Source organism: Thamnophis sirtalis, unplaced genomic scaffold, assembly GCF_051295495.1.
Source record: "Thamnophis sirtalis isolate CommonGarterSnake01/CBP01778 unplaced genomic scaffold, rThaSir2_p1.2 scaffold_11, whole genome shotgun sequence".
NCBI lineage: Eukaryota > Metazoa > Chordata > Lepidosauria > Squamata > Natricidae > Thamnophis > Thamnophis sirtalis.
This window is the reverse complement of record NW_028261391.1, coordinates 62,565,989-62,590,465: the sequence shown is the minus strand read 5'-3', so window position 1 is coordinate 62,590,465 and position 24,477 is coordinate 62,565,989. Positions and strand designations below refer to the sequence as shown.

At 40.0% G+C, this 24,477-nt stretch overlaps 1 protein-coding gene across 1 annotated transcript in view; it reads right to left on the bottom strand.

Moving 5' to 3' along the window:
* LOC106551272 (scavenger receptor cysteine-rich domain-containing protein DMBT1) overlaps positions 1-24,477 on the bottom strand; it is a 140,024-nt gene that overhangs the window by 43,773 nt on the left and 71,774 nt on the right. The window contains 17 exon segments of the mRNA XM_087725018.1: positions 67-378; positions 6,801-6,845; positions 9,054-9,080; positions 9,638-9,664; positions 11,501-11,527; positions 12,086-12,112; positions 13,436-13,462; positions 14,504-14,530; positions 15,801-15,827; positions 17,799-18,110; positions 18,572-18,616; positions 19,372-19,416; positions 20,402-20,428; positions 21,169-21,195; positions 23,092-23,403; positions 23,592-23,636; positions 24,403-24,447. Coding sequence (XP_087581144.1) covers positions 67-378; positions 6,801-6,845; positions 9,054-9,080; positions 9,638-9,664; positions 11,501-11,527; positions 12,086-12,112; positions 13,436-13,462; positions 14,504-14,530; positions 15,801-15,827; positions 17,799-18,110; positions 18,572-18,616; positions 19,372-19,416; positions 20,402-20,428; positions 21,169-21,195; positions 23,092-23,403; positions 23,592-23,636; positions 24,403-24,447 — 1,404 coding nt within the window.

Sequence of the window (24,477 nt, the reverse complement as noted above, 5' to 3'; positions counted from 1 at the left end):
GCCTATTGGATAATGTAAACCACATAAAAACATAACGTAACTTGAAAACTGAGCCGTTGAGATTACCTGAGCAAACCACTCCAGCATCTTCCTTGTGGCGACAGTTATGAACGCCCCAAGGTTTATGCGCGCATTCTTCAAGAGAGGATTCATCCCCTTTGCACTTGACTTGATCCAGGAAGATGCTGCCAGTTCCTTCCCCAAATCGGGCATCAGTTAGGGCTTGAAGGGCCTCTCCACAGGCAAGCTGCTTACACACAACCTGTGTGTCATTCATATCCCAGCCATCATCACAAATTGTTCCCCAGCTTCCATTGTAAAAGACCTCAACGCGGCCACTACACTTGTCTTTTCCATTCACCAGTCTCAGAGATTTTTCTGGAAAGGAAAACAAATGCAGATTGGACTTTCACTTCAGAATATTTTGGAATATTTTGTTTATTATGCATGAGGGAATGAAATTATCACAGAATGTTATTCAACATTTAATTATAATTCTTCAAATCCATTCATCAGGAGATTGGTTAATCTACTAATCTGGAGTAATTGGATGTTATATGGTTACTGCTGAAACAGATCTGATAGTTGGATGCTTAGTGCCCAAACTGGTAATAAATAGAGCAAATGCAATTTTACATTAGGACTGAAAATAATTTTTAATGCAAAACAAATGGCAGGTTATTTTAGAGATTGTACCAGAAGACATGTAAAATAAAGTATTTTGGAAAATGCATTTGCTCAAACAAAACATCAGATTAGAGGTTCTATAATGCAACATATTAAAGACCAAAGAATACGTGCATGTATGTTTGCACTAAAATACAGAGATTGAGTTAATTAGAAAATGATCCATATGTAAATACCTGGCACTTTTGATGTATTTTTTGTGGGAGCTACAGAAACCAAAAGAAAAGAAATAGTTGAGTTTGATAAATGAAGAAAGGAAAGGGAAAACGGACACAAGAATTTGATAGTTTAATGTTTCTCTACAGATAAATTTTAATCTGTAATTTTAAGTATTCTCAGGAATATTTTGCAAATCTATTAAAATCAGAAAGTGTAGAATATATGCTTCTTTGGTTATCATGTGTGAATGCATACGATTGTTTTTATTTTATCACTATTTATTTAGAGCGTAGATAGCCTTCACAGTAAAACTTTAGTGTGTTTCATTCCCCAGTTCCCATTGTAAAAAATTTCAAGGCAACTTGGCATCTGTTTCTGCCATTCATCAACCTTAGACAATGAGCTTGTTGTCATTATAATTGTCAAAAGAACAAGAACAGCATTTTTTCCCAATGACACGTTACATTGACTATTTGAGGGTTCATTTTAAAAAGGTATTTCAGTGTTTCCCAACTTGTTATTTTTTTGATCTGCCTTTGTGTATCTATGTACATGCATTTGTGTTTGTGTACAATTAGATATTGTGACCTGTATTCCCCTTTAGATAAAGGGGATTGAATGGATTTAAGAAGATATGGGTTTATGGCTGGCCACAGTTGCTACCTAATTTACAAATCTTTGGTTATTCCCTTGAATCATTCACAAATTACTTTATGCATTTGAGAGGCAACTTTGAGCTTCATTTCCCCTGAATACCAGAGATGAAACCTTTGTTATTCTTTACATCATCATGCAACAAAATGTATATATTTCACCTGAGATATCTAATTTCTAGAATTTTTTTATTTCTAAAAGGGGGTCTAAATCAAGCGTGTCAAACTCACGTCATCACAGCGGCATAACATGAGGACATTTTCCCCCTTTGCTAAACTGAGTATGGGTGTAGCCTGGTCCTGACCCATCTGGCCCGTGGCCCGGGCGTTTGACAACCCTGGTCTAAATGAAAATCAAATCATTCAGGCCAAAAGTATCTAAAAAGGCTAAATCATGGTAACTGGAGCAAAGTTTATTAAAACGGAGACATTTCATTATTCATCCAAATAATTTCTTGAGTCAAAATGAAACTTTGTGTAGGCAGAAGGTGAAAGAGTCATTGGAAAGAACCAATTCTTGATATAGAGACTGCAGGGGTTCCCCCCACCCACAATGTAAACTAACATGGTAACTGAAGATTCAGTCATCCAAGCCAAAAGTATCTAAAAAGATTAAATCATGGCAACTGGAAATGTCTCAGTTTTAATAAACTTTGATTCAGTTACCACGATTTAATCTTTTTGATACATGATTGTATCTTCATTTCCACGTTGCTTTTCAATTTGGGGAGAAACCCCCTGCAGTCTGTAGGCAGGAGTTATAGCAATAGCAGTTAGGCTTATATACCGCTTCATAGAGCTTTCAGCCCTCTCTAAGTGGTTTACAGAGTCAGCATATTGCCCCCAGAGTCTGGGTCCTCATTTTACCCACCTCGGAAGGATGGAAGGCTGAGTCAACCTTGAGCCGGTGAGATTTGAACTGCTGAACTGCAGATAGCAGTCAGTTGAAGTTGTTACAGTACTGCACTCTAACCACTGCGCCACCTCGGCTTTTTACAGAGTTGGTGTATTCCAACGCCTCTCTAACTCTGTCCTACACAAAACTTTCATGTTGACTGAAGAAGGGCCTTGGATAAGTAATGAAACATTTCAGTTTCAATAAACCTTGATCCAGTTGCCATGATTTGACCTTTTTAGATAAACAGAGAGGAATCACCTCTGCTGTTCTGGTTTACCAATATAACATATTAATATAATACATAATATATAATGCATTAATGTTAATCAATTTTATTCAAGCCTGATTATTTTTCTGTGAGAATAGAAGTGGTTCCATGGTATGGTGGAAAATCACATGCTCTCTCTGGATATTTGAGTTCCGTAACTTAACAGTTCCAACCGGTTTGATCACAGGATACTCTTTGGCATGTTTCAACTGCACATCCTTGATTCAGGAAAATATACTTTCAATACATGCTATGAAATTCTCTCTTTAGCTTACTGTAATATCGATTGATGAGCCAAGGTGGCGCAGTGGTTAAATGCAGCACTGCAGGCTACTGCTAGATCAGCAGGTCAGCGGTTCAAATCTCACCGGCTCAGGGTTGACTCAGCCTTCCATCCTTCCGAGGTGGGTAAAATGAGGACCCAGATTGTTGGGGGCAATATGCTGACTCTCTGTAAACCGCTTAGAGAGGCCTGAAAGGCCTATGAAGCGGTATATAAGTCTACTGCTATTGCTATTGCTATTGCTATTGATTTATATGTGCTTTGCAGAATTCCAATCACCTTCATCTCATCATACCATAAAATAGGTGTGAGATTATAAATAAGAAGGTATACAGTGGTTCATTGTGCTCGATAGGACATTCATTTTTTCACCAAGATCACCAAGTGATCTTATAGAGCGGAGGTGGCGCAGTGGTTAGAGTGCAGTACTGCAGGCCACTTCAGCTGACTGTGATCTGCAGTTCAGCGGTTCAAATCTCACCGGCTCAAGGTCGACTCAGCCTTCCATCCTTCCGAGGTGGGTGAAATGAGGACCCAGACTGTGGGGGCAATTTGCTGACTCAATTTGCTAAAAAATATGTAAACCGCTTAGAGAGGGCTGAAAGCCCTATGAAGCAGTATATAAGTCAATAAATAAATAAATAAATAAATAAATAAATAAATAAATAAATAAATAAATAAATCATGAGTTTGATGGTTCAAATATAGATGAAGCGCACCCCTCCTTTTATCTTAAAAATCATGTGAATTAGGTAAAGAGGGGATGATTGACTCAAAGTTATCCCATGAGTTCTCATGGAAGACCTGAACTTGGATCTTCCCAGATCTAGTTGACATCTTCATATATATTTACCATTTATTTTATGTAGTAAAATAAACAATTTACAACCAGCATTTAAACAACCACTGTGAACAGCTGGAGGTGCTGGAGGTTTATTGTTACAATATTCATTAATATTATAAGAATGCAAATCCACTTCAGGCGTATCATAAATACCTTTTGTTTCCTGCGTAGTCATATCTGTGGGAGCTGTAGGAAGGTTTGACAAAAACAGAAATTGTATAATTATATGATTCAGAGACTTCGACAGAAGTTCTTTTCTATCATAGATTCATAGAGATAAAAATAATGCTGGGGAAAAACAGCCATTTTTTTTTGGTTTTCCACTTCCTTTCAATCTGTTTGTTCTTCCTACATATATTAGTTTTCTAATTCAATTCTTGTTAATTCTGTTTGACCAAACCACTTCATGATACTGAGGTGGCGCAGTGGTTAGAGTGCAGCACTGCAGGCTTTTCATTAATTCATTAATTCATTAATTCATTAATTCATTAATTCATTCCGATGTGGCTTGGGAAAAGGAGCTGAACTAGCACAATAATATGTCACTCAGCATCAATCCCCCATAGCCACTCCAAAATGATACTATGGGTGATTATATTGAAAACCATTGAGAGGTCAAGGAGAGTAAGGATGGATGCACTACCCCCATCTTGCTTTCACTAGAGATTTTCCACAAGCATAATCAATGCCATTTCTATCCCATAACCCAGTCGGTGACCTGATAGAAAGGGATCCAGATAATATGTTTTATCCAGGAGTCTCTGGAGCTGCAAGGCAGCTACTTATCCCATCACTTTCCCTAGAAAGGGGATGTGGGACACTGGGTGAAAGATGTCCAGGAAACAAGGGTTCAATCATGATTTCTTGAGCCGGGGGGGGGGCACATCATGGCCTCCTTGAACAATGCCAGGAATACCCCCTCTTGCATCAACACATAAATCATCGTTTAGATCCACCTGCAGATCAGCATCCTAAAGACTTTCACCAACCAGGGCAGATGAGGATCTAATAAGCAGGTAGCTGCCTTAACAGCCCCCAAGGGTCCTCTCTACTTCCTCTGGTCCAACAGGGTCAAACCGTTCTCAGAAATCTAGCAAGTCTTATTTATCAGGCATCCTGCTTCACACTTGGTCTCAAATTGAGAATGAAACTGAGAATTTTTTTTAATATAAATTTTATTTCTCATACATACACTCACAGTTATATGATCTCATAACTGTTATTAATAATATGTGCTTGTAACAATTTTTATCCCCTGCAATTGACAATATAATTGAAATTGCTTTCTTACCATCCCATAGACCCATCTTATTTTACAACAATCCTACTTCTTCCTTCCTTCCCTCCTTCCTTCCCTCCTTTCTTCTCTCCTTCTCCTTCCTTCCCTCCCTCCTTCCCCCTTCCCTCCCTCCATTCTTCTCTCCTTCTCTCCTTCCCTCCTTCCTTCCCTCCTTCCTTCCCTCCTTCCTTCTCTCCTTCTCTCCTTCCTTTCCTCCTTTCTTCCCTCCTTCCTTCCCTCCTTTCTTCTTTCCTTCCTTCCCTCCTTCCTTCCCTCCCTCCTTCCTTCCCTCCTTCCTTCCCCCCTTAAAACTGAGAAATTTTATCCATCAGGTGTTCAACAAATTCCTCTGCATGGCTGTGGAAATGATCATCTGAGCCCTCCTTCCCAAGAAGGGACTGGGTGACCTTGAACAGGGCCATTGGGCAACAGCCAGTGCAATAAGACTAGAGAAATGGTGACATTTCACTGCTCTTACCACCAGAAGGTAAGTCTTAATTGTGGCTCTAAGCTGTGTATGGTGGACTTAGTTCTTAAGTTTTATTCCAGTGGTGCTCTAGCTGTCTGTTGGACCTTTTTGGTACCCGCATCTCCTCCATAAATCACAAGGAGTTTCAGGACTCATGGGCCACAAGGGGGGCACATGAATGTGATCCTGTCTTGGAGCCTTGGCCACTTTCTGATTCCATGTTATGGTCAAGGCTGCAACAGGACTGTGCAGCAGAACCCCCAGAAGATCCCCCAGCTCCTTCTAAAACCTGAGTGGGACCATTAGTTGCCAAGGGCAACTTGAATAGGTCCTGCCTCACTATGGACCTGGCATTGGGAAATCTCACAGCCCCCAGTGTGTGGTCTGACCATGACATGGCAATAATGACAAATTCCCCACCATCATGTTGCCACTGCTCTAACAAGCAGATTATCTCCAGTGTGACTGCTACCCCAAGTTGGACCTTGGATGAACTAGGATAAGCCAAGGGCTGCCAAGGTGGCCATGAACTCCTGGGCTGCTTCTGAAGCCAAGCCCAGGGATGGCAGATTGAAGTCCTCCAGGACCATAAACCTGTGGATTTAGATTTATTAACATTTGTATGCCGCCCACTCCCTTGGGACTCTGGGTGGCTTACAGACAAGAAAAGGAACATATATTAAAAAATTTAAAAATAAGAATACAAGTATTAAAAAATTTCAACAACATGCATACAGTTGGAATGGGGCTGGATACTAATAGCAATAGCAATAGCAATAGCAATAGCAGTAGACTTATAGCAATAGCAGTAGACTTATATACCGCTTCATAGGCCTTTCAGGCCTCTCTAAGCAGTTTACAGAGTCAGCATATTGCCCTCAACAATCTGGGTCCTCATTTTACCCACCTCGGAAGGATGGAAGGCTGAGTCAACCCTGAGCCGGTGAGATTTGAACCGCTGAACTGCTAATCTAGCAGTAGCCTGCAGTGCTGCATTTAACCACTGCGCCACCTTGGCTCTAATCAACAGCCCCAGGCCTGCCGGAACAGCCAGGTCTTAGTGGCTTTAAGGAAGGCCGGAAGAGTGGTGAGGGTCCGGAACTCCCCTGCAAACCCCAAGATGGTCTCCAGCAGTTCAGGTAGGGAGATTGCTGTGCACCAAAGAGGTTGGTACACCAGTAATACTCCCAACTGATCACATAAGTCCAACTGCTATTATTGTTTTAAAAATACAAATCCATTTCAACATATAATAAATACCTCTTATTTTCTGTGTAGTCAAATCTGCAGAGGTTGGAGATGGCCCTGACAAAAAAGAAAAAATTATAACTATTTACTTCAGAAACTTTGCCAGAACTTCTTTCTAACATAGGTACATAGCAGTGATGGCAAACCTTTTTTGGCTCGCGCGCCATAAGCGGGGAGGAGCTTAAACCAGCCCTATGAGCCAACCGGAAGTCTGTTCCCGAACTTCTGGTTTGCCCATAGGGCCAGTTTTTTGCGCCCTGGAGGCTTCAGGGAAGCTCCTGAAGCGTCCGGAGGGCCTCCGGAGGGGGGGAGGCTGTTTTCACTCTCCCCAGGCTCCTATAAAGCTTCTGGAGCCTGGGGAGGGCGAAAAATGGCCTCAAAACAAGGCTAAAGTCAGCTGGCCAGCGTGCACATGTTTGCTGCCAGCTGACAGGGCAACGCCTCACATGCCCTGACAAATGGCTCCACATGCCACCTGTGGCACACTGCCATAGGTTCGCCATCCCGGGTATATAGAGATAAAAATAATGCTGGGAAAAAACACCAATCCACTTCACAGCCAAATTAATTTGACTCCTAGTCATTCAGGATCCTATCACTACTGGCTAAGCACAAACAACTCCTTCCTTCCTTCCTTCCTTCCTTCCTTTCTTTCTTTCTTTCTTTCTTTCTTTCTTTCTTTCTTTCTTTCTTTCTTTCTTTCTTTCTTTCTTTCTTTCTTTCTTTCTTTCTTTCTTTCTTTCTTTCTTTCTTTCTTTCTTTCTTCCTTCCTTCCTTCCTTCCTTCCTTCATTCCTTCTTTCTTTCCTTTGCTCCCTCTGTCATCTTGCTATCTAGAGCAAAATATTCCACAATTCAATGCTTTCACTTTATTTTATATCTTATTTAAATCAAGCAACAAATGCTAGCCATTCTTTCCAATGTATGAATTTCCTAAATTCATACATTATTCAATGACACGCAGAAAAGCAAAAGTCCAGTTTTAACAATACATGCCTAGCTTAAAGACTAATTTTAAATGGTCTTTTTGTTAACACATATTAATAGATTGTTGTTTAGAGATTGTTGCTTTTTGCGTCTGTGGAGAGGAGAGAAAAACGTAAATAACCCCTAGTTAACTATAATAATAATAAAGATATGTTAGAGAGAGGAAATGTTAGATGTCCTACTAATTGACTTTTTTTTCCGTAGAATATGTTCTAAAGATATAAAGAGATGGCAGATTGATTGGAACTGGGGGAAGGGAAAAAATGCCTGTAGGTGGCTGTGTCTTTGAAATCTTAACTAAATGAAAATTGTGGTATGGTGATAGTAAAATATATAATTTTTTAACGTATACAACTTAAACTGAATGGAATATATGTGATTGTGGACAGAACACACGAAATGTACTTGTGACCAATGGAGAGCCGAGATGGTGCAGTGGTTAGAGTGCAGTACTGCAGGCCACTTCAACTGACTGCTATCTGCAGTTTGGCGGTTCAAATCTCACCGGCTCAAGGTTGACTCAGCCTTCCATCCTTCCGAGGTGGGTGAAATGAGAACCCAGACTGTGGGGGTGATATGCTGACTCTGTAAACCGCTTAGAGAGGGCTGAAAGCCCTATGAAGCGGTATATAAGTCTAACTGCTATTGCTATTGCTATATGCTTTCTACAAGATGTAATGAAAGATGATGCTTTTATTTTTGTGTTTTTTCTGTAATAAAACTAATAAAAACTTTTTATATAAAAAAGACTCATTTCATTTCATGAACTGTGCTTTCAGTGAACAGAAAGATAAGAAAGTTAAATGAATCTGATTTCTTTGTGTGCTGGTAAAGACTTTACTCACTCTATTTCTCCTTAAGTTATGATGCAAGATTTGGTTCTAAGTAACCATAGAAATTTAAGCAAATACCTACCAGGTGGTGGTGTGGTGACAGCAGGCCCTGAAAATAGAAAAAATAACCTTGGTCTGGGTGAAGATGACAAGATACTGATGTTGATGATGGAAACCATTATAAGCTATTCTTACAGGGCCACATAGAGTGGCTCTTTCAAATCTGACCTGGATTTGGCAAGCTGCATTTTGCCCTGCTTCTGCATAACCACTTTAACCACGCCTGCTTCTGCATAACCACTGTTCACTTTCAGTGAACAGAAAGAGAAGAAAAATGAATCTTATCTCTCTCTTTGCTGCTAAAGATTACACTGGCTCTATTTCCCCTGAAATTATGACGCAAGATTTGGTTTTAAATAACAATAGAAATTTCAGAAAATACCTACCAGGTTGTGGTGTTGTGACAACAGGACCTGAAAATGGAAGAAATAACTTTGGTCTGGGTTAAGATGGCAAAATGGTGATGGTGATGAATTAGAACATTACATGACATTGCCATTATTATCATCATCATCATTCTTTCTTTCAAATTTTTACTCTTCTTTAGTTTAATATAATAAAGAATAATAATATAGGGTACTGCAAACCTGGCTTAAAGCATTGGAACTGATGCTTGTTGCCTTTTATTATTGAGATTACATGTAGTCCTCACTTAGTGACTGCAATTGAATCTCCGAACTATATCATTGTGCTATGCATGCTAAACACCTTAAACAAATTTACTTAAGCATAATCTAATAACTTTCAGAAACCTGTATAGCAAGACCCAATTCTTAAATCCTTGTATGTTCAATAATAAATGCAATTTGTTTATACTGAATAAAGATTGTCTGAAAGATAAGAAAGATAAGAAAGTTAAATGAATCTGATTTCTTTGTGTGCTGGTAAAGACTTTACTCACTCTATTTCTCCTTAAATTATGATGCAAGATTTGGTTCTAAGTAACATTGATATTTAAGCAAATACCTACCAGGTGGTGGTGTGGTGACAGCAGGCCCTGAAAATAGAAAAAATAACCTTGGTCTGGGTGAAGATGACAGGATACTGATGTTGATGATGGAAACCATTATAGGCTATTCTTACAGGGCCACATAGAGTGGCTCTTTCAAATCTGACCTGGACTTGGCAAGCTGCATTTTGCCCTGCTTCTGCATAACCACTTTAAATCACCACAGCATAACGAGGCAAAGTTTTTGCTTTGCAATTCCAAATATTGCCTGGGTGAAAAAGCACATTTTAAACCGAAGCTGGAGAATAGCAATAGCAATAGCACTTAGACTTATATACCGCTTCATAGGGCTTTCAGCCCTCTCTAAGCGGTTTACAGAGTCAGCATATCACCCCCACAGTCTGGGTCCTCATTTCACCCACCTCGGAAGGATGGAAGGCTGAGTCAACCCTGAGCCGGTGAGATTAGAACCGCTGAACTGCAGAGAACAGTCAGCTGAAGTGGCCTGCAGTACTGCACCCTAACCACTGCGCCACCTCGGCTCTTAAAAAAAGAAACAGGACTCTGCTGTGATGGTGAACAGACCATGAAGGGTTAAGAGTTAAAGAGACCATGCAAAGGGAGGGGGAAATGCTGCTTTGCTGACTCCAGGTCAGGTTTCAAATGGACTCCTCCTTGTGGCCCCATAAGAACGGCCTATATACGGCGCAATATTGGAAGAAGGAAGACTTGCCTACAATCCAAGAATGGACATTGAAAGTAACAAACTTAGCCGAGATGGCTAAAATATCGGCATATCTCAAAGATCATTCAAATGAGATATATAAACGAGACTGGAAAAAATGGATTGACTATATACAAAATAAATACGGGACTAAGAAATTCCAGTTAGCCTATGCTTAAGATCAGAAATGATTTAAATTGTTAAAAGTTAGTTCAGTAAGAAGAAGCTAAGGTCAATCTAGAATGTCATTAATTTCTTTATTTCTTTTTTCTCAATAGATTTTAGACTGTGTTAGTTAAAAATCCATACCGTGTACGGGTTCTGGGAAGTCGGGGGGGGGGAGGAGGAGGGGGTGGGGGGTGGAGGGAGGGAGGGGCATACAAAAAAAATTGTACTTCAATGTCTTAATGATTGACGAATGATGACATATTTGTGTTTTTTTTTTAAAGAAATAAAATAAAAGAAATGGGAAACAAAAAGAACGGCCTATATAGAATGTAAGAATGAAAATGGCCTGCAGTACTTCCCTTCGCTCACATCCTGAGCTCTGCAGATCTTCAGAAAGAAACAAGGGATTGTGAGCAGTGGTGGGTTTCTAACCGGTTTACTACTGGTTCGCTTGTGTTCGCTTGCATGCTCGCGCAATGCTTCTGCGCATGTGCAGAAGCTTCTGCGCATGCACAGAAGCGTCTGGGCGGTGGGCAGAGCCTCCTGCCGCCGCCACTACTTGGTTCAGCCAAACCGGGCCAAACCGGGAGCAACCCATCTCTGATTGTGAGGGATGAAGATGGCTTTGGGGAACAAAAGGGTCAGAAGCAGATCACGCGGGAATGTCAGGGGGTGGCGGAAGCGCAATGCATTCCCGAGGCACCTCATGCACACTTAACGGTCCTCGCAAACAGCCCTGCATTTATCATTCTTTCATAAATTTATACATTTCTCAATGATCTGCTGAAAGACAGAACTCCATGCTTTACAGTACACGCCTAGCATAAAGACTAATTGTGTTTCTCAAACGGTGCTTTCAGTGAACAGAAAGAGAAGAAAAATGAATCTTATCTCTCTCTTTGCTGCTAAAGATTACACTGGCTCTATTTCCCCTGAAATTATGACGCAAGATTTGGTTTTAAATAACAATAGAAATTTCAGAAAATACCTACCAGGTTGTGGTGTTGTGACAACAGGACCTGAAAATGGAAGAAATAACTTTGGTCTGGGTTAAGACGGCAAAATGGTGATGGTGATGAATTAGAACATTACATGACATTGCCATTATTATTATCATCATCATTCTTTCTTTCAAATTTTTACTCTTCTTTAGTTTAATATAATAAAGAATAATAATATAGGGTATTGCAAACCCGGCTTAAAGCATTGGAACTGATGCTTGTTGCCTTTTATTATTGAGATTACATGTAGTCCTCACTTAGTGACTGCAATTGAATCTCCGAACTATATCATTGTGCTATGCATGCTAAACACCTTAAACAAATTTACTTAAGCCTAATCTAATAACTTTCAGAAACCTGTATAGCAAGACCCAATCCTTAAATCTTTGTATGTTCAATAATAAATGCAATTTGTTTATACCGAATAAAGATTGTCTGAAAGATAAGAAAGATAAGAAAGTTAAATGAATCTGATTTCTTTGTGTGCTGGTAAAGACTTTACTCACTCTATTTCTCCTTAAATTATGATGCAAGATTTGGTTCTAAGTAACCATAGAAATTTAAGCAAATACCTACCAGGTGGTGGTGTGGTGACAGCAGGCCCTGAAAATAGAAAAAATAACCTTGGTCTGGGTGAAGATGACAAGATACTGATGTTGATGATGGAAACCATTATAGGCTGTTCTTACAGGGCCACATAGAGTGGCTCTTTCAAATCTGACCTGGACTTGGCAAGCTGCATTTTGCCCTGCTTCTGCATAACCACTTTAACTCACCACAGCATAACGAGGCAAAGTTTTTGCTTTGCAATTCCAAATATTGCCTGGGTGAAAAAGCACATTTTAAACCGAAGCTGGAGAATAGCAATAGCAATAGCAGTTAGACTTATATACCGCTTCATAGGGCTTTCAGCCCTCTCTAAGCGGTTTACAGAGTCAGCATATTGCCCCCAACAATCCGGGTCCTCATTTCACCCACCTCGGAAGGATGGAAGGCTGAGTCAACCTTGAGCCGGTGAGATTAGAACCGCTGAACTGCAGATAACAGTCAGCTGAAGTGGCCTGCAGTACTGCATCCTAACCACTGCGCCACCTCGGCTCTTAAAAAAAGAAACAGGACTCTGCTGTGATGCTGAACAGACCATGAAGGGTTAAGAGTTGAAGAGACCATGCAAAGGGAGGGGGAAATGCTGGTTTGCTGAGTCCAGGTCAGGTTTCAAACGGGCTCCATCTTGTGGCCCCGTAAGAACGGCCTATATAGAATGTAAGAATGAATATGGCCTGTAGTACTTCTCTTCCCTCACATCCTGAGTTCTGCAGATCTTCAGAAAGAAACAAGGGATTGTGAGCAGTGGTGGGTTTCTAACCGGTTTACTACTGGTTCGCTTGTATTCGCTTGCATGCTCGCGCAATGCTTCTGCACATGTGCAGAAGCTTCTGCGCATGCACAGAAGCGTCTGGGCGGTGGGCAGAGCCTCCTGCCGCCGCCACTACTTGGTTCAGCCAAACCGGGCCAAACCGGGAGCAACCCATCTCTGATTGTGAGGGATGAAGATGGCTTTGGGGAACAAAAGGGTCAGAAGCAGATCACGCGGGAATGTCAGGGGGTGGCGGAAGCCCAATGCATTCCTGAGGCACCTCATGCACACTTAACGGTCCTCGCAAACAGCCCTGCATTTATCATTCTTTCATAAATTTATACATTTCTCAATGATCTGCTGAAAAACAGAACTCCATGCTTTACAGTACATGCCTAGCATAAAGACTAATTGTGTTTCTCAAACGGTGCTTTCAGTGAACAGAAAGAGAAGAAAAATGAATCTTATCTCTCTCTTTGCTGCTAAAGATTACACTGGCTCTATTTCCCCTGAAATTATGACGCAAGATTTGGTTTTAAATAACAATAGAAATTTCAGAAAATACCTACCAGGTTGTGGTGTTGTGACAACAGGACCTGAAAATGGAAGAAATAACTTTGGTCTGGGTTAAGACGGCAAAATGGTGATGGTGATGAATTAGAACATTACATGACATTGCCATTATTATTATCATCATCATTCTTTCTTTCAAATTTTTACTCTTCTTTAGTTTAATATAATAAAGAATAATAATATAGGGTATTGCAAACCCGGCTTAAAGCATTGGAACTGATGCTTGTTGCCTTTTATTATTGAGATTACATGTAGTCCTCACTTAGTGACTGCAATTGAATCTCCGAACTATATCATTGTGCTATGCATGCTAAACACCTTAAACAAATTTACTTAAGCATAATCTAATAACTTCCAGATAAGAAAAATGAATCTTATCTCTCTCTTTGCTGCTAAAGATTACACTGGCTCTATTTCCCCTGAAATTATGACGCAAGATTTGGTTTTAAATAACAATGGAAATTTCAGAAAATACCTACCAGGTTGTGGTGTTGTGACAACAGGACCTGAAAATGGAAGAAATAACTTTGGTCTGGGTTAAGATGGCAAAATGGTGATGGTGATGAATTAGAACATAACATGACGTTGCCATTATTATCATCATCATCATTCTTTCTTTCAAATTTTTACTCTTCTTTAGTTTAATATAATAAAGAATAATAATATAGGGTATTGCAAACCCGGCTTAAAGCATTGGAACTGATGCTTGTTGCCTTTTATTATTGAGATTACATGTAGTCCTCATTTAGTGACTGCAATTGAATCTCCGAACTATATCATTGTGCTATGCATGCTAAACACCTTAAACAAATTTACTTAAGCATAATCTAATAACTTTCAGAAAGCTGTATAGCAAGACCCAATCCTTAAATCTTTGTATGTTCAATAATAAATGCAATTTGTTTATACTGAATAAAGATTGTCTGAAAGATAAGAAAGATAAGAAAGTTAAATGAATCTGATTTCTTTGTGTGCTGGTAAAGACTTTACTCCCTCTATTTCTCCTTAAATTATGATGCAAGATTTGGTTTTAAGTAACCTTAGAAATTTAAGCAAATACCTACCAGGTGGTGGTGTGGTGACAGCAGGCCCTGAAAATAGAAAAAATAACCTTGGTCTGGGTGAAGCTGACAAGATACTGATGTTGATGATGGAAACCATTATAGGCTGTTCTTACAGGGCCACATAGAGTGGCTCTTTCAAATCTGACCTGGACTTGGCAAGCTGCATTTTGCCCTGCTTCTGCATAACCACTTTAACTCACCACAGCATAACGAGGCAAAGTTTTTGCTTTGCAATTCCAAATATTGCCTGGGTGAAAAAGCACATTTTAAACCGAAGCTAGAGAATAGCAACAGCACTTAGACTTATATACCGCTTCATAGGGCTTTCAGCCCTCTCTAAGCGGTTTACAGAGTCAGCATATTGCCCCCACAGTCTGGGTCCTCATTTCACCCACCTCGGAAGGATGGAAGGCTGAGTCAACCTTGAGCCGGTGAGATTAGAACCGCTGAACTGCAGAGAACAGTCAGCTGAAGTGGCCTGCAGTACTGCATCCTAACCACTGCGCCACCTCGGCTCTTAAAAAAAGAAACAGGACTCTGCTGTGATGGTGAACAGACCATGAAGGGTTAAGAGTTGAAGAGACCATGCAAAGGGAGGGGGAAATGCTGCTTTGCTGAGTCCAGGTCAGGTTTCAAACGGGCTCCTCCTTGTGGCCCCGTAAGAACGGCCTATATAGAACGTAAGAATGAAAATGGCCTGCAGTACTTCCCTTCGCTCACATCCTGAGCTCTGCAGATCTTCAGAAAGAAACAAGGGATTGTGAGCAGTGGTGGGTTTCTAACCGGTTTACTACTGGTTCGCTTGTGCTGCGCATGCACAGAAGCGTCTGGGCGGTGGGCAGAGCCTCCTGCCGCCGCCACTACTTGGTTCAGCCAAACCGGGCCAAACCGGGAGCAACCCATCTCTGATTGTGAGGGATGAAGATGGCTTTGGGGAACAAAAAGGTCAGAAGCAGATCACGCGGGAATGTCAGGGGGTGGCGGAAGCGCAATGCATCCCTGAGGCACCTCATGCACACTTAACGGTCCCTGCAAACAGCCCTGTATTTATCATTCTTTCATAAATTTATACATTTCTCAATGATCTGCTGAAAAACAGAACTCCATGCTTTACAGTACATGCCTAGCATAAAGACTAATTTTATTTCGCAAACGGTGCTTTCAGTGAACAGAAAGAGAAGAAAAATGAATCTTATCTCCCTCTTTGCTGCTAAAGATTACACTGGCTCTATTTCCCCTGAAATTATGACGCAAGATTTGGTTTTAAATAACAATAGAAATTTCAGAAAATACCTACCAGGTTGTGGTGTTGTGACAACAGGACCTGAAAATTGAAGAAATAACTTTGGTTTGGGTTAAGACGACAACATGGTGAGGGTGATGAATTAGAACATTACATGACATTGCCATTATTATTATCATCATCATTCTTTCTTTCAAATTTTTACTCTTCTTTAGTTTAATATAATAAAGAAGAATAATATAGGGCATTGCAAACCTGGCTTAAAGCATTGGAACTGATGCTTGTTGCCTTTTATTATTGAGATTACATGTAGTCCTCAGTTAGTGACTGCAATTGAATCTCCGAACTATATCATTGTGCTATGCATGCTAAACACCTTAAACAAATTTACTTAAGCATAATCTAATAACTTTCAGAAACCTGTATAGCAAGACCCAATCCTTAAATCTTTGTATGTTCAATAATAAATGCAATTTGTTTATACTGAATAAAGATTGTCTGAAAGATAAGAAAGATAAGAAAGTTAAATGAATCTGATTTCTTTGTGTGCTGGTAAAGACTTTACTCACTCTACTTCTCCTTAAATTATGATGCAAGATTTGGTTCTAAGTAACCATAGAAATTTAAGCAAATACCTACCAGATGGTGGTGTGGTGACAGCAGGCCCTGAAAATAGAAAAAATAACCTTGGTCTGGGTGAAGCTGACAAGATACTGATGTTGATGATGGAAACCATTATAGGCTATTCCTACAGGGCCACATAGAGTGGCTCTTTCAAATCTGACCTGGACTTGGCAAGCTGCATTTTGCCCTGCTTCTGCATAACCACTTTAACTCACCAAAGCATAACGAGGCAAAGTTTTTGCTTTGCAATTCCAAATATTGCCTGGGTGAAAAAGCACATTTTAAACTGAAGCTGGAGAATAGCAATAGCAATAGCAGTTAGACTTATATACCGCTTCATAGGGCTTTCAGCCCTCTCTAAGCGGTTTACAGAGTCAGCATATTGCCCCCACAGTCTGGGTCCTCATTTCACCCACCTCGGAAGGATGCCTTTTATTATTGAGATTACATGTAGTCCTCACTTAGTGACTGCAATTGAATCTCCAAACTATATCATTGTGCTATGCATGCTAAACACCTTAAACAAATTTACTTAAGCATAATCTAATAACTTTCAGAAACCTGTATAGCAAGACCCAATCCTTAAATTTTTGTATGCTCAATAATAAATGCAATTTGTTTATACTGAATAAAAATTGTCTGAAAGTTTTACACGTAATAGAAAGTAAGAGCCTTTGCAATCCCATTTAGGACCACCTAGTTGAATGATGACATACTTTGGCTTTCTAATATATCGTTTTTTTCCTGGGAACAATCACATTGCATTCACATCTGATTTTCATATTATTCTTTTACTGTATTTGGGTAAAATAAACCAAGCAAAACAATTGAAAATTGAGCAAGTTAGATTACCTGAGCAAATGACAAAAGTTAGATGATGAGATACGTTAGCTTGGATTGGATTGGATTGGATTTATTACATTTATATGCCGCCCTTTTCCCTGAAGGGGACTCAGGGCAGCTCACAATTCAGTCAGGGAAGGGGGTACAGACAGGGGGATAAAAAGACGAACATAACAATACAAAATTAAAAAAACACACAACAACCATACCATTCGAGAAGGGGGCAAAGCTCTTTAGCCCCAGGCCTGTCGGAACAGCCAGGTTTTAAGGGCTTTGCGGAAGGCCTGGAGGGTGGTGAGGGTTCGAATCTCCACAGGGAGTTCGTTCCAGAGGGTCGGAGCAGCCACAGAGAAGGCCCTCCTCCGGGTAGTCGGCAGTCGGCATTGGCCGACGGATGGAATTCGGAGGAGGCCTAATCTGTGGCATCTAATCGGTCTATTGGAGGTAATTGCTTCCTGAGGATAATATAGTACCTGACAATAGTCATATTGCATTGACCCTTGAGTTATAAAATTATTTTTTTACTGTGTTTGGATAATGTAAACCAAGTATAACCTCATTTGAAAATTTAGCATTTTAGATTACCTGAGCAAATGACTCCAGCATCTTCCTTGTGCTGACAGTTATGAACGCCCCAAGGATTATGCGCGCATTCTTCAAGAGAAGATTCGTTCCCTTTGCACTTCAGCTCATCCAGCAAGATGCTGCCGGTTCCTTCCCCAAATGCGGCACTAGGTAAGGCTTGAAGGGATTCTCCACAGGCAAGCTGCTTACACACAACCCGCGCACTATTCATGTCCCAGCCATCGTCACAAATTGTTCCCCAGTTTCCATTGTAAAAGACCTCAACACGACCACGGCATTTGTCTTCTCCATCCACCAGTCTCAGAGATTTTTCTTGAAAAGAAAACAATTGTAGATTGAACTTTTGCTCAGATATCTAATTTGTATACTAAATAGAGAGGACTCATCTCTACTCTTCTCTTTTCTACTCCTTCTGATCAGCTGGAAGTGCTGTAGTTTTATTCATACATTGTTTATTGCTATTGTTGTAGCCTCGTAAGTCATCGGACTTACGAATGACAGCTCGGCAGCAGCCAGGCGCGTCTTAGCCAATCAGACGCGCCTGCCGGTTGCCGGGCTGTCATACGAGAGGCAATTGGTTGAACCTTTTGACAGCCGAGTATAAAAGGCTGTCAGTTGAAGGAGACCTGCCGGTCTACTCACAGTTGTTGTTCTATGCTGTTCTTGTTCGAATAAACGGTTCACAGTTACCTCAGACGCCTCCTCTTAGCTTTCTACCGCCGATTTAACAGCTATTATAAGAATCCAAATCCATTTCAGCATATAATACATACCTCTTACTTGCTGCGTAGTCAGGTCTGTGGAGGCTGTAGTAAGCTCTGAGAAAAACAATACATTTTATGGTTATATGTTTCAGAAACCTGGCCAGAAGTTCTTTATAGAGATAAAAATAATGGGAAAATAGCAGACATGCTCTTGGTTTTAAATGTCCTCTCAATCAATTTTCATTTCCTACATATAGTTGTTTACAAATTCAATCCTTGTTCATTCTCTTTGACAAGACCACATTATAGCCTAATACATTTGGTTCCCAATTTTTCAGGAGACCCAAGCCTTATTGGTCAACCAAAACCATTTTTTAAGTATCCCATAGTCACCAATTTATTCAGTCAGTCAGTCAGTCAGTCCGCCTTGCTATCATATTTTCACAAACATTATCAAGCACATCATGAGCTTGAGAGTTCAAACACTGGATTGACTTACATATTAATTGCTCCATGGCAGATAAAGTAAAAAAAAAAATCCTTGTTAGATTTATAGACCATCTCCACAAGAACCTGAATAAGGAGCCCTCCTTAATTTTATCTACACATGGACCTTGTTAATTAGGTTAAGCTGAGAGAATGATTGGCTCAAAGGTAACCTAGAAGTTCTCATGGTGGATCTGAACCCGGATCTCCACAGATCTAGTCCACATGAACTTGTTATTTGAGATGTGGTACAATAAAGGAACCATTTGGAATCAGCCTGTAAGCAATCATTGCTATCATCTGGAAGTGCTGTTGGTTTACAATATTCATTACAATATTTATTATTATAAGAATGCAAGTTCACTTCAGCATATAATAAATACCTTTTATTTTCTGTGTAATCAGATCTGCAGAGGTTCTAGAAAGGTCTGAGAAAAATAAATTGTATAGTTATGTTTCAGAAACATGCCACAACGTCCTTGTAAACAAAGGTGTATAGAGATAAAAATAATGTTGCGGGGGGAAAACAGCCTTCCTTTTTGATCAAATCACTTAATAGCCTCAATAATTCGGCTCCCAATCAATCAGGACCCAATTCTATTTCTATTTCTATTTATTAAATTTATAGGCCGCCCAATCCCGCAGGACTCCGGGTGTCTTACAGAAATAAAATTTTAAGAAAAAGGTTAAAAAACAGACAGAAGAGAGCAGATTAAAAGAAACACATCATGCACCTAGTCTAAGCATGGCTGGACCTCAGTCAAGAGGTCAACAGCCCCAGGCCTGCTGGAATAGCCAGGTTTTGATAGCTTTTCGGAAGGCCATGAGAGTGGGTAGGGTCTGGATCTCTGGGGGTAGTTCATTCCATAGGGCCGGAGCGGCAACAGAGAAGGCCCTCCTCCGATGCGCCGCCAGCCGACATTGTCTAGCTGATGGCACCTGGAGAAGGCCCACCCTGTGCGATCTTATCGGTCTTAGGGAGGTGTGCGGCAGAAGACGGTCTCATAGATAATCCCTACTGGTTAACCAAAAACAATTTTTAAGTACCCCATAATCACCAAATCATCATTTATTCATTCATTCACTTTTCATCTCCCTTCCCAGAGCAAAATATTCAATGCTTTCATTTTATCTTTCAACTCATTTAAATCAAATAACAACTGTCAGTTATTCTTCTTTTAAATCCATATATTATTCAATGACTTGCTGAAAAGCAGTCATTCATCGTACATACCTATCTTAAAGACTAATTTTATTTCACACATTGCTCTCAGTGAACAGAAAAAAAAAGAAAGTTGGATGAATGTTTTTTCTCTCTATTTGCCGCTAAAGACATTCCTGGCTCTCTTTCCCCTGAGATTATGATGCAAGATTTAGTTTTAAGAAACCATAGAAATTTCAGAAAATACCTACCAGGTGTTGGTGTGGTGACAGCAAAACCTGAAATTAGAAGAAATAACTTTGGTCTGGATGAAGATGACAACATACTTATGTTGATGAATTAGAAGGTTACATTACTGATAATTTATTATCATCATTTCTTTTATATTTTTACTCTTCTTTAGTTTGATATAATAAAATAAAATAAAAACAAGTACTCCAAACCTGGTTTAAAGTGTTGGAACTAATCCTTGTTCTCTTTTATATTGAGATTATAGGCAGACTTTATTTAATGAGTCTCCAGTTGATGCTGCCAACTCAATTAACATTATTAAGCACTGTAGTTATTAAATATATGGAGTACTTTAATAAAATTTCCTTAAAGATAATGTAATAAGTTACCGTAATCTGCATAACAGGAACAAATTCTCACATTCTTCTAAGTTCAATAACAAATGCACTTTTTTCTACTGAAGCACATTATTAGTGAAGACTGTCTGACAGTTTTACACAGAATAGCAAAAAGGATCAGTTCAAGACGTCCTGGTTAGATGCTAACATAATTTAGCTTTCTGATATTAATATTCTGCCAGGAACAGACATGTTCAATCGTTGTTCATTCTCTTTGACCAAACCACATTGTGGCCTAATTAATTTGGCTTCCAATCATTCAGAACCCAATCACTACTAGTTAGCCACACGCAATAGTCACCAGTTTAATTATTTACTTATCATTTTCTCTTAAATTAGGATGTAAGATTTGCTTTTAAATAACAATAGAAATTTAAGGGAATACCTACCAGGTGGTGATGTGGTGACAGCAGGACCTGAAAGTAGAAGAAATAACTTCAGTCTGGGTGAAGAAGACAGCATATGGATGTTGATGAATTAGGAGGTTATATTATATTGCCATTGTTATTTTCATTATTTCCTTTAAATATTTTTACTATACAGTTTCACAATAAAATAAAATAAAATAAAAAAGGGTCTAGCAAACCTGACAAAGTATTGGTAGTGATGCCTATTGCCTTTTAATATTGAGACTAAGGTAGTCCACATTTAGTATTTCATGGTATTGGACCTGGGTACTTGAGAGACCGCCTGCTGCCAATTACCTCCCAAAGACCCGTTAGATCTCACAGGGTCGACCTCCTCCGGGTTCCGTCTACCAGCCAATGCCATCTGGCTACTACCCGGGGGAGGGCCTTCTCTGTGGCAGCTCCGGCCCTCTGGAACGAACTCCCCGCAGAGATTCGGACCCTCACCTCTCTCCAGGCCTTCCGAAAAGCCGTCAAAACCTGGCTTTGCCGGCAGGCCTGGGGTTGATGAGTTCCCCTCCCCTCTCGACCTGTGTGGTTGTGTGATTCTTGGCTATTTTAACTACTTGTATTGTGTTCTATGTTCCCCTTTCCCCCTTTGAGTTGTTCGCCGCCCTGAGTCCCTCCCGGAAAAGGGCGGCATATAAATAAAACAAATCTAATCTAATCTAATCTAATCTAATCTAATCTAATCTAATCTAATCTAATCTAGTGACTGTAATGGAGTCTGTTACCTCCATTAAGCCCTGAGGTTGTTAAATGTGTTAAGAACCTTAAACAAATTTACTTAAAGGTAGTATAATAACTTATTGAAACCTGCATAGCAATACCCAGCAATACCTTAAATCTTGTATGTTCACTAATAAATGCATTTTTTGTACTGAATGAAGGTTGTCTGAAAGCTTTACAGATAATAGCAATTAGGATCTTTTGCGATCTAATTCTAATTCTAATTCTACCTACAATAACTGAATGAAGACAAACTTCGGTTTCTAATGATAATATTCTACCTGGCAACAGTCACATTACATCAACACCTGATTTTTAAATTACTGTTCACTGTTTACCAAGTAAAATATCACAACGATCAGTGACGTGCAGTCAGGGGAGGCAAGGGAGGCAGGGCCTCACCGCTGTCATCATGAAAAGAAAAGAAAATGTAAAAGGAAAAAGGCTGAGGTGGTTGCTGCCAGAGTCACAGTGGATGACTCTGCTTAGTGCTTAACTGTTTAAAAAAGCCTCTTAAAAAGCGCCCTCTACAGGAGGAGGCGGGAGAACCACGTGCCTCATTTAGTCTATCTTTATGATCACTCGAGCAGAGTTAAGCAAGGGTTAAAAGCCGAAAAATTCCTTATGTAGATGAGGCACGTGGTTCTCTCGCCTCCTCCTGTAGAGGGCGTATTTTTAGAGGCTTTTTTTAAACAGTTAAGCAGAGTCCTCCATTGGAGGCTCTGGCAGCAGCTAATCCAGCCTTACTTCAGCAGCTCTTGCCTTTTTCTTTTTACCTTTTTTACATTTTCATCATGGCAGACAAGAGAAGGGTTGAAATCCTCTGTGAAACAGCTGGAAAAGGTATGTGGGTCAGAGGGAGAGGGGAGGAATTCAAAATTATTGTAATTTGTAAGTAATTGTAATTTGTATTATTATAAGTAATTTGTATGTGTGTTTTAGCCGCCTCTGCTGGCGCGTGGGCTAGTACTTTATTTTTTATATTTTAAAGCCCTGCCGCTGTGCCCACCATAGGCCGGCATGGCGCCAGGACTTTAAAGCCATGCCGCCGCGCCGGCAAGCCCCAACACTGGCAGACATAGGGCGGCAGACATAGGGCGGCTTTTGCCCGCTTGCCTCACCGGCCATAAACCTCACCGCACGTCACTGACAACACTTGATGCAGTTTATAAGTACCTGAGCAAACCACCCCAGCATCTTCCTTGTGGCGACAGTCATGAACGCCCCAAGGTTTATGGGAGCATTCTTCAAGAGAGGACTCGTTCCCCTTGCACTGGACCTGATCCAGGAAGATGCTGCCAGTTCCTTCCCCAAATCGGGCATCAGTTAGGGCTTGAAGGGCCTCTCCACAGGCAAGCTGCCTACACACAACTTGTGCGTCATTCATGTCCCAGCCATCGTCACAAATTGTTCCCCAGCTTCCATTGTAAAAGACCTCAACGCGACCTTGACATTTGTCTTTTCCATTCACCAGTCTCAGAGATTTTTCTGGAAAGGAAAACAAATGCAGATTGGACTTTCATCTCTTATTTCTAAAACTCTTTACTACTAAATAGAGAGGAATCACCTCTCCTGTTCTCTTTTCCACCACTCATGATCAGCTGGAAGTGCTGTAGGTTTATTGTTATAATAGTTATTACGGTTCTAAGAATGAAAGTCCCACATATAATAAATACCTCTTATTCCCTGAGTAGTCAGTTTAGCAGAGGATGTAGAAATGGCTGAGAAAACAAAAAAAAATAGTTATATGACTCTGAAAGTTTTACAGAAGTTCTTTGTTTATCATGTACATGTAGAGATAAAAAAAATAATAGTGGAAAAAACAACAACCATTCTCCTAATTTTAAACTTCCTCTCAATCCATTTTCTTTTCCTACGTATAGTTGTTTACAAATTCAATCCTTGTTCATTCTCTTTGACAAGACCACATTATAGCCTAATACATTTGGTTCCCAATTTTTCAGGAGACCCAAACCTTATTGGTCAACCAAAACCATTTTTTAAGTATCCCATAGTCACCAATTTATTCAGTCAGTCAGTCCGTCTTGCTATCATATTTTCACAAACATTATCAAGCACATCATGAGCTTGAGAGTTCAAACACTGGATTGACTTACATATTAATTGCTCCATGGCAGATAAAGTAAAAAAAAAAAATCCTTGTTAGATTTATAAACCATCTCCACAAGAACCTGAATAAGGAGCCCTCCTTAATTTTATCTACATGCGGACCTTGTTAATTAGGTTAAGCTGAGAGAATGATTGGCTCAAAGGTAACCTAGAAGTTCTCATGGTGGATCTGAACCTGGATCTCCACAGATCTAGTCCACATGAACTGTTATTTGAGATGTGGTACAATAAAGGAACCATTTGGAATCAGCCTGCAAGCAATCATTGTTATCATCTGGAAGTGCTGTTGGTTTACAATATTCATTACAATATTTATTATTATAAGAATGCAATCTCACTTCAGCATATAATAAATACCTTTTACTTTCTGTGTAATCAGATCTGCAGAGGTTCTAGAAAGGTCTGAGAAAAATAAATTGTATAGTTATGTTT